This window comes from Phytophthora cinnamomi, assembly GCF_018691715.1.
Source record: "Phytophthora cinnamomi strain GKB4 chromosome Unknown Contig56, whole genome shotgun sequence".
NCBI classification, from domain to species: Eukaryota; Oomycota; class Peronosporomycetes; order Peronosporales; family Peronosporaceae; genus Phytophthora; species Phytophthora cinnamomi.
In genome coordinates, this window is record NW_027150989.1 from 15,938 (window position 1) to 30,030 (window position 14,093).

General features: G+C 56.6%; 3 protein-coding genes across 3 annotated transcripts; 1 reads left to right on the forward strand and 2 right to left on the reverse strand.

The window, feature by feature from the left end:
• Positions 1–554: 554 nt before the first annotated feature.
• Positions 555–4,409, reverse strand: IUM83_14757 (ABC transporter B family member 2; the record flags this gene model as incomplete). The annotated part of the gene is made up of 1 exon (XM_067939526.1): positions 555–4,409. The coding sequence occupies one exon, from the start codon at positions 4,407–4,409 to the stop codon at positions 555–557; it is 3,855 nt and encodes a 1,284-aa protein (XP_067788022.1).
• A 2,711-nt stretch (positions 4,410–7,120) lies between these two features.
• Positions 7,121–10,981, reverse strand: IUM83_14758 (multidrug resistance protein ABC superfamily; the record flags this gene model as incomplete). The annotated part of the gene is made up of 1 exon (XM_067939527.1): positions 7,121–10,981. One exon carries the CDS (start codon positions 10,979–10,981, stop codon positions 7,121–7,123), a length of 3,861 nt encoding a protein of 1,286 aa, XP_067787970.1.
• A 1,506-nt stretch (positions 10,982–12,487) lies between these two features.
• On the forward strand, positions 12,488–12,885 carry IUM83_14759 (ATP-binding Cassette (ABC) Superfamily; the record flags this gene model as incomplete). Its single annotated transcript, XM_067939528.1, has 2 exons — positions 12,488–12,814; positions 12,880–12,885. The coding sequence occupies 2 exons, from the start codon at positions 12,488–12,490 to the stop codon at positions 12,883–12,885; spliced, it is 333 nt and encodes a 110-aa protein (XP_067787969.1).
• Between the last annotated feature and the right edge of the window lie 1,208 nt (positions 12,886–14,093).

The window sequence follows — 14,093 nt, forward strand, 5'->3', positions numbered from 1 at the left end:
GTAAACTCAGCTATGTCGATCCGTAACATTCTTGATTAAAAAGCAGTACAGTGGCGTCTATAAAAGCAGTACATTAGCGTCTATGCGCAACCTGTGCAGATATTGTATCCTCGCACTTTTTTTTGGTCCCACCTTTCCAGATTCAGCGGGGACACCTGTACCGTTGTAGACTTACAGAGTACGTGTATGTGTTTTCCAGCCGTTCCTCTCCTGTGATCACGTGGGATCGGCGAGGGCAATCCGCTGGTCCAAAACCGATTGTAATCAAGCCTGTTGCGTTGGCAGATCCGGTGCTGAATCCCATAGCGGCTGTGGCAAATTTTGTGCACTGGCAGACTCCCACACACTCTGTGTTCGCGGTAGATAGCCGATGGAGCAAATTTTGTTGTACGGAGTACTGGTTCTCAAAATAGTCCCCCGTACTGTGGCGACCGTAGCATGCGAGGACAATGCCACGACGCAGTAGCTACAGTGGCAAGTATGCAGGACGACGCCTAAAAGAATGATCGTGATCCTAAGTATCCCAAACACGTTATATCTGATTTAGTACGCCTCTACATCGATGCCGACTCTACTAGACCAGCGTAGATGCCGTTCAGCTGCAGCAGCTCCTGGTGCGTGCCCTGCTCCGCGATCTTCCCACCACTCACCACACAGATCTTGTCCGCGCGACGGATGGTTGACAACCGGTGAGCAATGACAATCGTCGTACGCCGCTTCAACGCCACCACCTTGTCCAGAGCCTCCTGCACCACCTTCTCGCTCTCCGAGTCCAAGGCACTCGTCGCCTCGTCCAGCAGCAAGATGTTGGGGTTCTTCAGGATAGCACGAGCGATGGCGATACGCTGCTTCTGGCCGCCAGACAACTGCTCACCCTTCATACCCACCTGCGTGTTGTAGCCGTCCGGGAACTGCGTAATAAAATCATGCGCGTTGGCCATCTTCGCAGCCTCCTCGATCTCCTGCTGACTCGGCTGCTCCGCCAGTCCGTACGCGATGTTCTCCGCAATAGTGCCAATGAACAGCGTGGGCTCCTGACCCACCAGGCCGATCTGGCTGCGCAGCCAGTTCAGGTTCAGGTCCTTGATGTTGTGGCCGTCCAGCAGCACCTCGCCCACCACGGGGTCGTAGAACCGCTCGATCAGCGAGATGATAGTACTCTTACCACCACCGCTCTGACCGCAGAACGCCACCGTTTGTCCAGCTTCAATGGTGAGGTTGTAGTTCTTGAGCACGTTGATTTCCGGGCGAGTGGGGTATCGGAACGAAATGTCTTTGAACTCGAGACGACCCTCAACCTTCATCGGACGGAAGCCGTCAGAGCTAAACGAATCGATGGGGGCGACGCGGTCTCGGATCGCGAAGATAGTCGATCCGGCCTTGAACGCTTTAGGCGCATCACCCAAGAAGGTTGAGGCGCTGCTGACGATTTGAATCGACATTGTGATGGCCATCAATGTTCGCATCATCTCGGTGAATCCAACGGCACCATCGTTCACCTTCTTGGCGCCGAACCAGAAGATGAGCGCGTACGTCGCCATCATGATGAAGGAGCTGAAACCCAACGACAAACCATTAACCTGCGCCTCCTTGCTGCCTTTGCGAAGCGGCTCGGCCAGGAGATCGTCGAACACGTCTACAGATTTCGTCTCGATGCCCAGAGCAGCCACAGTGCGAATGTTGCTGAGAACTTCGGATGCGTGAGCTCCAGGGATGGCCAAGTCGTCCGAGATTAAGCCGCTGTTCTCCATCTGCTTCATGCGAGCAACGTGGCCGAAGAGCAGAAATGGGATCAGCGCCACCATGATGAGGGACAACAGCCAACTACCGAATCCGAACGAGATCACAAGAGCAGCGATCAAAGTGAAGACAGCCTGGAACGCGCGGGATTGCGACTCACCAGACAACAGAGAGACCTTGGTGGCGTTCGTGGCAAGATCGGCAGTCAACGCACCCGTGGCGTTCTCCTTTTCGTCGAAGAAACCCACGTTTTGGCGGCACAATCCCCTGAAGTTGACGTTACGAAGACGTGTGGTGATCTTCTCCTCCATGAACTTGAAGCAGTAGACTTGCATGAACGTAGAGATGGCCACCACAACTGCGCCGACGAGGTACAGGATGCCGTACAGCTCCACGTCGTTGTACAGTGTCGTTAGGTGTGAGCTGTCACCGGAACTTTGATACTCTCCGTACTGCTCAGTCATAGACGTGATCATGCCCGTAACCAGCAGAGCTGACGCCGGCATGGAAATCCCAGCCACGCACGTACCAATAAGCCCAACGATGAAGTAGTTCACCTCGAGTTTGTTGAGCTTCAGCATGTCCATCAGGCCAAACGGCTTCTTGTCCAAGAAGTTCTTCTCCACAGCGCTCACCGAAATGTTCGTCTTCGCCGATACGCCACTCAACGTCCGTGTTAGCTTCGTGCTTGCCAATTCGTTCTCCGCCTCACGCTTCTCAGCCTCCTGCTGCTCCTCCTGCGAGCGCAACTCCTGGATGCGATACATGTTCTGGTAGATGCCGTGCTCGATCTGCAACAACTCGTCATGAGTGCCGCTCTCCACAATGTGGCCCTCGTTCAGAACCACGATCTTGTCGGCGTGGCGGATCGTGCTCAGACGATGGGCGATCACCAGCGTCGTCATTTTCGTCGTGGCCATCAGGTCGTTCAGCGCAGCCTGCACGATCTTCTCGCTCTCGTTATCCAACGCACTCGTGGCCTCGTCCAGCACCAAAATGTTCGGCTTGCGCACGATGGCACGGGCAATGGCGACTCGCTGCTTCTGACCGCCAGACAGAGACACACCCTTCTCCCCCACCAGCGTGTCGTACTGCTCCGGTAACGACATGATGAAGTTGTGCGCGTTCGACAGTTTGCACGCCTCGATGGCTTCGTCACGGGTCACGTTGTCGCCTCCCATGGCAATGTTCTCGAAGATGGTGGTGGCGAACAGCACAGGCTCCTGCGACACCATGCCGATCTGCGAGCGCAGCCACTTGACGTTCAGAGTCTTGACATCCCGGCCATCCAGGTAGATCGTGCCGCTGGTCGGGTCGTAAAACCGCTCAATCAAGGCGATCAGTGTACTCTTGCCACCTCCACTGGCACCTGCGAAGGCCACCGTCTGACCAGGCTCGATACTGACGTTGTAGTCACGTAGGATCTGTGCGTCGGGACGGCTCGGGTACGTGAAGTTGACGTTGACCGCCTCGATCTTGCCTTCGCAAGACTCAGGGATGATACCCTCGTCCTCCTTCTCGGCATCAATAGCACTCGCAGTATCCAGAATCGCGAACAGTTCCTCGGCAGCACCCGCAGCCTTCGAAACCGCAGTCACGTTCGGTGAGATTTGTGCAAGTGAAAAGGTTCCCATCAGCACGCCAAAGAACGCCGCGAACACGTCTGCGGGCGAGGTGTTGCCCTTGGACGCCTTCCATCCACCATACCAGAGACCAACCGAGTACATGACCCAGATATTAGCCAAGAACATAGCAAACACCGCGGACGACATCTTGTGTAGCGCGATATTCTCCTTCTCGGCCTCAAAAACTTTCTTCTCAAACTTTGAGATCGCCTTGTGCTCTCCATTCAATGACGCCACAGTACGGATCGACCCCAACGTCTCCTCCGCCACGGAACCCGCCTCCGCGTACACCTTCTGCGCCCAGTCGGACTTGATGCGCATCGTCTTGATCAACCAACTCAAAGAAACAGTCATCACCGGCATGACACAGGCCATCACCAGCGTAATATCCCATCCACGGGCGAAACCAATGATAAAGCCCACGAAGAACTGAGTGGTGAAGCGAAACGCGTCGCCGAGCTTCTGTCCCATGCCGTCCTTAATCCTCACAGTATCACCCGTCAACCGACTCGACAACTGCAGTGCATCATTCTCATCGTACCAACTGATGTCCATGTACAGCATGTGCTTGAGCGCTTCGCTCCTCAACGCCTTCATCTGCCTCTCTGCGCTGTAGTAGAAGGCCACGTAGGAGATGTAGTCCGTGAAGAACATGAAAACTGCGATGTACAGATAGTCGAGAGCCGCGCTGTTCACCGTGTCCATGTCCACGGGCGTGGTGGAGAACCCCGTCAATACATTGCCGAACACGATGGCCATGAGCGGGAACAGTGCACCGTTGGCCCCCGTCGTGACGATACCCACCGCCAGCAGAACCTTGTCGAACGTGGTAGCGTAGCGATACAAGTTGGCGAACTTGAAGGAGGTGGGGCCATCGTGCACGATTTCGTCTCGGAGGTTGGGCTCCTTGGTGCTGGGCTCGCTGCTGGTGGCCCCGTCCTTCTTGGTTTTGGCTGGTTCACTGACGTCGACAGCTGCGGCGCGAGGCGTTTCCACCTTCTGGTACGAGATGTCGTCCAAGTCGGACTTGTCCAAGCTGGGCATCTTCCAGGCGAATTACTGTAGTGTCAGCGACTGCAACGGGGCTCTAAATTTTAAACTGCAATCGGTGAACTTCTTCTTCGTCGTCTTGGTTGGCGCTTGGGTGGGAGCCGGCGACTTGCAAAATGAACGACACGCACGATGTGCGGGGCGTTGTATTTGACACAGCAACAGGACGACGAGCTGATAGCACATCAAACCTCTCGAAGTTGTTACCGGATTTGGCAACCGGATTCATAAACATCGGAATGAGTTTATTCTCGCCCTGTGGCAATCGAGCTGATTGCCCCGAGGTACTGTACCGCGTGCATCTGCGAAAGAACGCGACGATGCTCATGAGGAGGAATTAACCCTTTGACTACCAGCCAGCTGGAGTGATTTATAGGTCCATAGGGACCCATAAGAGGTCTAATCGCAAGATGCGATTGGCCAAAACTAAAAGCTACGAGACGACGGCAAAGCACTGTACAACCTAACAGGTCTCCATGGACCTGTAAAATGCATTACCGCACGAGCCACAAACAGTTCGTGTGACCTGCCATAATTGTTTTCTCGTCTAGCTAGCAGCCCCGCCTCCCCTTCGTGGACAAAAGAACTTCGATGCGTTGTTCAATGTAGCCGACGACGACACGTGAGACTGGGAGACCGACATGGACCCTGGCCTGGAAGGGTGCGGAGCAGGTTCGAATGTATACGAGCTAATATTCAAATTCATACATCAGGCAACGCTACAGAATCCTAACCAAACTAGATAAGCTTACAGTGATAGCGTTATAGCAAGCCAGTGTGAATGTTACGCAGGATTGCATGTGCAGGAGTGCGAGCGGTTGGCGGATGTAGATTGGAAACTGCTACTACATGGGGTGCTCGGCTAAGCACGCATACTTGGGATAATGCTATAACGGAATGACGCTGAGTCGAGAGCGCGCGGGCTCCGACGCCACCGCTCGGAGGTCAGCATCCTCAGTGGGCTCGCCGTGATGTCCACCCCAAACGGCTCCTACTTCCATAGACCATTGCCGTTGTAGCGACACTGACCAGGGCGCGACGGCATGTAGCTCGACCTCTCAAACTTTTGATTGGGAGTACCGTGAAGTAAACCACCGTCGCCACGTGTAAAAATTGGTGTTTTTGATTGGTCGTTTTTTCCCCTGTGCGTTGAATTGATTTGCTGGAGCCATAGGTCCAAGGAGACCCGTAAGAAATCTCTGGTAGTGAAAGGGTTAACCCTTTGACTACCAGCCAGCTGGAGTGATTTATAGGTCCATAGGGACCCATAAGAGGTCTAATCGCAAGATGCGATTGGCCAAAACTAAAAGCTACGAGACGACGGCAAAGCACTGTACAACCTAACAGGTCTCCATGGACCTGTAAAATGCATTACCGCACGAGCCACAAACAGTTCGTGTGACCTGCCATAATTGTTTTCTCGTCTAGCTAGCAGCCCCGCCTCCCCTTCGTGGACAAAAGAACTTCGATGCGTTGTTCAATGTAGCCGACGACGACACGTGAGACTGGGAGACCGACATGGACCCTGGCCTGGAAGGGTGCGGAGCAGGTTCGAATGTATACGAGCTAATATTCAAATTCATACATCAGGCAACGCTACAGAATCCTAACCAAACTAGATAAGCTTACAGTGATAGCGTTATAGCAAGCCAGTGTGAATGTTACGCAGGATTGCATGTGCAGGAGTGCGAGCGGTTGGCGGATGTAGATTGGAAACTGCTACTACATGGGGTGCTCGGCTAAGCACGCATACTTGGGATAATGCTATAACGGAATGACGCTGAGTCGAGAGCGCGCGGGCTCCGACGCCACCGCTCGGAGGTCAGCATCCTCAGTGGGCTCGCCGTGATGTCCACCCCAAACGGCTCCTACTTCCATAGACCATTGCCGTTGTAGCGACACTGACCAGGGCGCGACGGCATGTAGCTCGACCTCTCAAACTTTTGATTGGGAGTACCGTGAAGTAAACCACCGTCGCCACGTGTAAAAATTGGTGTTTTTGATTGGTCGTTTTTTCCCCTGTGCGTTGAATTGATTTGCTGGAGCCATAGGTCCAAGGAGACCCGTAAGAAATCTCTGGTAGTGAAAGGGTTAAATGCTAGGAAATGCAGGGCGGAAGAGCATTGGGGAGACTCGGAGGTTTGGATGGCTTGGGTTCCAAGTGAAGTGCCCTTATCCTGGCTGATTGTGAGGCGGCGAAGTGCAACTTTGGCGTCAGCAAACCGGAAAATAATCGCGAGTCGGCAGGCGCGAAGCAACGGCGTCGAGCCGACAGCACAATCGCCATGAGCGGCGATACGCATCACTCAGAGCGATCGTTATTCGTACGGGGGACGGAATGTGTGCGCTTCTCAAAGATAGACAGCAGGTAAGAAGCACAGGAACGGGGCTCTGAATCCCAAAGCGCTGCACCGGATCCGTCAACACGCAGGATATGATTGCGAACGGTATTGGGCCAGTGGATTGCGATCGCCAATCCCCAGGCGATCACTGGAGAGGGACAACCGGAAAATTCCAGTCTAGGTAGCAAATTTTGTTGTACGGAGAACTGGTTCTCAAAATAGTCCCCCGTACTGTGGCGACCGTAGCATGCGAGGACAATGCCACGATGCAGTAGCTACAGTGGCAAGTATGCAGGACGACGCCTAAAAGAATGATCGTGATCCTAAGTATCCCAAACACGTTATATCTGATTTAGTACGCCTCTACATCGATGCCGACTCTACTAGACCAGCGTAGATGCCGTTCAGCTGCAGCAGCTCCTGGTGCGTGCCCTGCTCCGCGATCTTCCCACCACTCACCACACAGATCTTGTCCGCGCGACGGATGGTTGACAACCGGTGAGCAATGACGATCGTCGTACGCCGCTTCAACGCCACCACCTTGTCCAGAGCCTCCTGCACCACCTTCTCGCTCTCCGAGTCCAAGGCACTCGTCGCCTCGTCCAGCAGCAAGATGTTGGGGTTCTTCAGGATAGCACGAGCGATGGCGATACGCTGCTTCTGGCCGCCAGACAACTGCTCACCCTTCATGCCCACCTGCGTGTTGTAGCCGTCCGGGAACTGCGTAATAAAATCATGCGCGTTGGCCATCTTCGCAGCCTCCTCGATCTCCTGCTGACTCGGCTGCTCCGCCAGTCCGTACGCGATGTTCTCCGCAATAGTGCCAATGAACAGCGTGGGCTCCTGACCCACCAGGCCGATCTGGCTGCGCAGCCAGTTCAGGTTCAGGTCCTTGATGTTGTGGCCGTCCAGCAGCACCTCGCCCACCACGGGGTCGTAGAACCGCTCGATCAGCGAGATGATAGTACTCTTACCACCACCGCTCGGACCGCAGAACGCCACTGTTTGGCCAGCTTCAATGGTGAGGTTGTAGTTCTTGAGCACGTTGATTTCCGGGCGAGTGGGGTATCGGAACGAGATGTCCTTGAACTCGAGACGACCCTCAACCTTCATCGGACGGAAGCCGTCAGAGTTAAACGAATCGATGGGGGCGACTCGGTCACGGATAGCGAAGATAGTGGATCCGGCCTTGAACGCCTTCGGGGCGTCGCCCATGAAGGTGGAAGCACTGCTGACGATCTGGATCGACATCATAATGGACATCAGCGTCCGCATCATTTCTGTAAAGCCAATCGTTCCGTCATTGACCCTTTTGGCTCCGAACCAAAAGATGAAAGCATACGTCGCCATCATGATGAAGGAGCTGAAGCCCAGCGATACGCCGTTGATCTGAGCTTCCTTGCTGCCCTTCTGGAGGGGCTCTTCCAGCAATTCGTCGAAAACTTCAGCAGATCTCTTCTCGATACCCAAGGCAGCGACAGTTCGAATATTGCTCAGCACTTCGGACGCGTGAGCTCCAGGGATGGCCAGGTCGTCAGAAATCAAACCACCTCCTTGCATTTGTTTCATGCGTGCCACATGGCCGAACAGCAAGAAAGGCGTGATGGCCAACATGATCAGTGACAGCAGCCAACTACCGAATCCAAATGAAATAACGAGAGCAGCAGCCAACGTGAAGATTGCTTGAAACACACGTGCTTGTGAGTCACCAGACAGCAAGGCGACCTTGGTAGCGTTCGTGGCGAGGTCGGCAGTCAACGCACCTGTAGCGTTCTCCTTCTCGTCGAAAAAGCCAACGTTTTGGCGACAGAGTCCCTCAAAATTGGTGTTACGCAGGCGAGTGGTAGTCTTCTCTTCGATGTACTTGAAACAGTATGTCTGCATGTACATGAACGTCGCGATCACAGCAGCACCAACAAGGTAGAGGATGCCATACAACTCCACCTTATCATACAGTTCACTCAGGTAGGACCTGTCACCGGTACTCTGGTACAATCCATACTTCTCCGTCATCGATGTTATCATTCCTGTGATCAACAGGGCAGATGCTGGCATGGCAATACCCCCCACGCACGCACCGATCAGTCCGATAATGAAATAATTGAATTCAGGCTTGCACATACGCGCAATATCCATCAGGCCAAACGGCTTCTTGTCCAAGAAGTTCTTCTCCACAGCGCGCACCGAAATGTTCGTCTTCGCCGATACGCCACTCAACGTCCGCGTCAACTTCGTGCTTGCCAATTCGTTCTCCGCCTCACGCTTCTCAGCCTCCTCCTGCTCCTCCTGCGAGCGCAACTCCTGGATGCGATACATGTTCTGGTAGATGCCGTGCTCGATCTGCAACAACTCGTCATGAGTGCCGCTCTCCACAATGTGGCCCTCGTTCAGAACCACGATCTTGTCGGCGTGGCGGATCGTGCTCAGACGATGGGCGATCACCAGCGTCGTCATTTTCGTCGTGGCCATCAGGTCGTTCAGCGCAGCCTGCACGATCTTCTCGCTCTCGTTATCCAACGCACTCGTGGCCTCGTCCAGCACCAAAATGTTCGGCTTGCGCACGATGGCACGGGCAATGGCGACTCGCTGCTTCTGACCGCCAGACAGAGACACACCCTTCTCCCCCACCAGCGTGTCGTACTGCTCCGGTAACGACATGATGAAGTTGTGCGCGTTCGACAGTTTGCAAGCCTCGATGGCTTCGTCACGGGTCACGTTGTCGCCTCCCATGGCGATGTTCTCGAAGATGGTGGTGGCGAACAGCACAGGCTCCTGCGACACCATGCCGATCTGCGAGCGCAGCCACTTGACGTTCAGGGTCTTGACATCCCGGCCATCCAGGTAGATCGTGCCGCTGGTCGGGTCGTAAAACCGCTCAATCAAGGCGATCAGTGTACTCTTGCCACCTCCACTGGCACCTGCGAAGGCCACCGTCTGACCAGGCTCGATACTGACGTTGTAGTCACGTAGGATCTGTGCGTCGGGACGGCTCGGGTACGTGAAGTTGACGTTGACCGCCTCGATCTTGCCTTCGCAAGACTCAGGAATGATACCCTCGTCCTCCTTCTCGGCATCAATAGCACTCGCAGTATCCAGAATCGCGAACAGTTCCTCGGCAGCACCCGCAGCCTTCGAAACCGCAGTCACGTTCGGCGAGATCTGCGCGAGGGAGCCCGTACCCATCATAACACCGAAAAACGCAGCAAACACATCCCCAGGCGTCGTGTGCCCGTGAGAAGCTTTCCACCCTCCGTACCACAGACCAATGGAGTACATGACCCACACGCTCCCCAGAAACATGGAGAACACCACGGACGTCATCTTGTGCAGGGCGATGTTCTCCTTCTCGGCCTCAAACACCTTCTTCTCGAACTTCTGAATAGCCTTCTGCTCTCCATTCAGCGACGCCACCGTTCGAATCGACCCCAGCGTCTCCTCCGCCACAGATCCAGCTTCCGCATACACCTTCTGCGCCCAGTCGGACTTGATGCGCAGCGTCTTGATGAGCCAGCCCAGCGACACCGTCATGAAGGGCATGACACAGGCCATCACCAGCGTGATGTCCCAGCCGCGCACGAAGCCGATGGCGAACCCCACGATGAACTGCACCGTGAAGCGGAAGGAGTCGCCGAGCTTCTGGCCCATGCCGTCCTTGATCTTGACCGTGTCGCCCGTCAGGCGGCTCGAGAGCTGCAGCGCGTCGTTCTCGTCGTACCAGCTGATGTCCAGGTACAGCATGTGCTTGAGCGCCTCGCTGCGCAGCGCCTTCATCTGGCGCTCGGCGCTGTAGTAGAACGTGACGTAGGAGATGTAGTCCGTGAAGAACATGGCCACGGCGATGAGGGCGAAGTCCAGCGCCGCCCTGTTGACCGTGTCCATGTCCACGGGGATGCTCGTGAAGCCCGTGAGCACGTCGCCGAACACGACGGCCATGAGCGGGAACAGCGCGCCGTTGGCCCCGGCCGTGAGCACGCCCACGACCAGCAGCAGCTTGTCCAGCGGCGTGGCGAAGCGGTACAGGTGCGTGAACTTGAAGGACGTGGGCCCGCCGTGCACGATCTGGCGGCGCAGACTCGGCTCCTTCTTCGAGTCGGCGCTGCCGGACTCGCTGCTGGTCTGCGGCGGCTTGTCGGCATTGACGGCCACGGCAGCGGAGGCGCGCGGCGTCTCGGCGCGCAGGTACGCGGCGTCGCTGTCCAGCTCCGACTTGTCCAGGCTCGGCATGGCGGCGCTTGCGGGGCTGGCGGCGAATTGGAAAGTGAGCGAGCGATGCCGCCGTTAGTTGCACCAGGACCATCATTCTGGGAGGTGGCTGGGCTATGCGCCGACCTGCGATCTTGAAAGAAGGCGGCGTTGGGAGGACCGTGGGGCTGTATAGAGGAAGCCTGCGAGAGGTGATGGTGGTGGTGGTGGACTGCAGCTGAGGTTGTTGCTGCTGGGTGCCGTGGTTGACACGATGATAGCGTTGTTGCAGGCTGCCCGCTGTTGTTGCAGGCTGCCCGCTGATGAGATGGGGGACAGCGGCGCGACTGGAGCGAGTCAAACGCTTGGTGAAACGACATGGACAGGCGCGATGGGCAATCAAGCGGGGTAAGATCCGTGCGTAAACCACACCAAGTATCGGCTCAGAGAGGTGCTTGCCTACGTTGGCTCGCAGCGATCGTCAGACGCTGGAAGCACTTGGCTGTCCAGTGCAATCAGCCCGTGCGGCTGTCCGGTGCGGTCACAGCAAAGCGGCCACGCTGCCCTGGAATCGAGGCCCCGGATGCCCCCAACGGTCGGCGAGTACCGTGCGGGTGTCAACTTTCGCCGAAATAATCAGCGCGACACTCGCGAACAGACGGAGTCGATGGCATCAAACAGCGATTTAAAAGGGATATTACTTTACCACGGATTTTGAAATAGTCAATCAAATGAAGGATGAAACGGGTATGGAAGGACACGTGATGCGAAAGGTTTTCGGCGTCATCAAATGGCCAATGACGCGTGAGTAAGCATGCGTTCTCGAAGGTTTTGGATGCATAGTGAGAGCAAGTCAACCTTCGTACCGCCTCGCCATCAGGTCTGACAGGTTCAACCGCACACATTCCGACAGTACTTTGTTTTGATGTGCAATTGTGGACAAAATGAATTGACTGCTGTGCAATCGCAGCGAAGTCACAGTCTCGGTCTTTGCTAGCAGTAGGGAATGCACGCGCGCCACGCAAGCATTCCAGCCACGGGACGAGAAACGAGACCTCTGCAGCTCACTCCACGTGTCGATCGCTGCTGGTGCCTGTTTGCTATCGTTGTTGCTATCTGCACCTTGTCCAACCCATATGTAGCACTTGCGTCTGTGGGACGAGCACAGCTCCTGCTACATGACGTAGGGCCGATTGCGGGACGCCAGAGCTTTTTTGACCTCATTTGACCTCGACACCTCCTCTTCATATCGCAAGAGCGATACCTTGTATAATACCCCAACTCTCTAGCAAGCACGCGCCCCAGTCGACGGCTTCGTCTTGCTAATTTGTGGCGGAGGCCCCGGTACTCGTCATCAAGAACGGCATGTAACCCGAGTTGTGGATGCAGCACCACCATCCGTCTGCACCACCAAAACGATCTTGAAGCGTCACTCAATCCACCTGCAACCAATCGTGGGTTCAATCCTCGCTAATCAAATTAAACCCCTCATCCCCGGGGTTATATTCCGCCCACCCCACTCCAAAACGCTCATCCAGCCACCCAACCATGCCCGCTCGCCGCTCCGCCCTGCGCGTGGTGTCGCTGCTGCCGTCCGCGACCGAGAACGTTTGTGCGCTGCTGTCCGCCTGCCAGTCCCTCCCCTCCTGCGCCCCCGTCCCGCAGCTGGTGGGGCGTTCGCACGAGTGCGACTTCCCCGCCTCGGCGCTGCATCTGCCGGCGCTCACGGCCGCGCGCACGGCCTTCACGAGCTCCGCCGACACGCACAGCCAGGTGCGCGAGGCGCTGGCCAGCGCGGCCTCGCTCTACCACCTGGACGCGGCGCGGCTGGCGGCGCTGCGGCCCGACGTGGTGCTCACGCAGAGCTCGTGCAAGGTCTGCTCCATCGACCTGGCCAGCGTGCACGCGGCCGTCGACAGCAACAGCAGCAGCAGCAATAGCAATGACGTCAGCTCGCAGCAGTTGGTGCAGGCCAATGGCATTGCAGCAGCAGCTGACGGCTGCGAGCTGAGCTCGGGGGACAAGTTGACGCGGATCGTGACGTGCAACCCCACGAGCCTCGAGGACGCGCTGGTGCTGCAGTTCCGGCAGCTCGCGGACGCCCTGGGCGTGCCGGAGGCGGGCGAGGCCATGGCCCAGGAACACTGGGACAAGCTACAGCAGTTGAAGCAGGAAGCTAGAGGCTTTGTGGACGGGAAGGGCGCACAGCCGAGGGTTCTGATGGTGGAGTGGCTGGAGCCGCTGTTCCTCGGCACCAAGGGCTGGATGCGCGAGATCGTGGAGGCTGCGGGGGGACACGTGGTCGAGGAGCTGAAGACCGGGGAGGAAGTGGACGTGGTGGTCGTGGCGCTGTGCGGACTGAGTCTGGACAAGACGGAGACGGAGCTGTTGGAAGGACGGGTGGGGTCCTGGTGGACGACGCTGCTGGCGGGCGACAAGGCGTCCAAGGTGTTCATGGTGGACGGAACGTCCATGTTCACGCGACCGACGAGGCGGCTGCTGGTGGCACTCGAGTGGCTCGTACACGCACTGCACGAGCCGGAGGGCAGTTGGATGAAGGGCTCAATGTTCCCGTACAAGCTCTTCGACTCGTCGCTGGTCGGGAGCGACGCCAATGCTGAGAAGACCAAAAGCGCGGAGATGCTGGAGATCGAGGAGCTGCATCGCGCGGCGCGCAACAACAAGCAGGCCATGTACACGGACCCGGCGACGGGCTACTCCGTGATGACGGCGTATATTCTGAAGGAGCGTCAGGTTTGCTGTGGCAACGGCTGTCGCCACTGCCCCTACGGCCATGCCAACGTCAAGGACCCGTCTCGTCGCAAAAACACACTTGCTGGCAATGTCTTCCTGCAGCCGCGTCGTCGCTCTCGCGGTTTCGCGAAAAGGTCCCCGGGCGGCCAAATGCTCTGGCCGGAGGGCGCCGATGCTGGCTCCGGCACCAATAACGACCTCGTGGTGATGTTTTGGAGCGGCGGTAAGGACTCGTTTCTGGCGTTGAATGCTCTGTACGAGTCATACGCTGCTGAACACAGGGCTATGCCTCACGTGGTGCTCCTCACAACGATCGACCCAAAGACAAACGTGGTCCCTATTCAAAGCATATCCTCCCAGACCATTGCAGCTCAAGCCGAGGCGATGGAGCTCCCGTTAT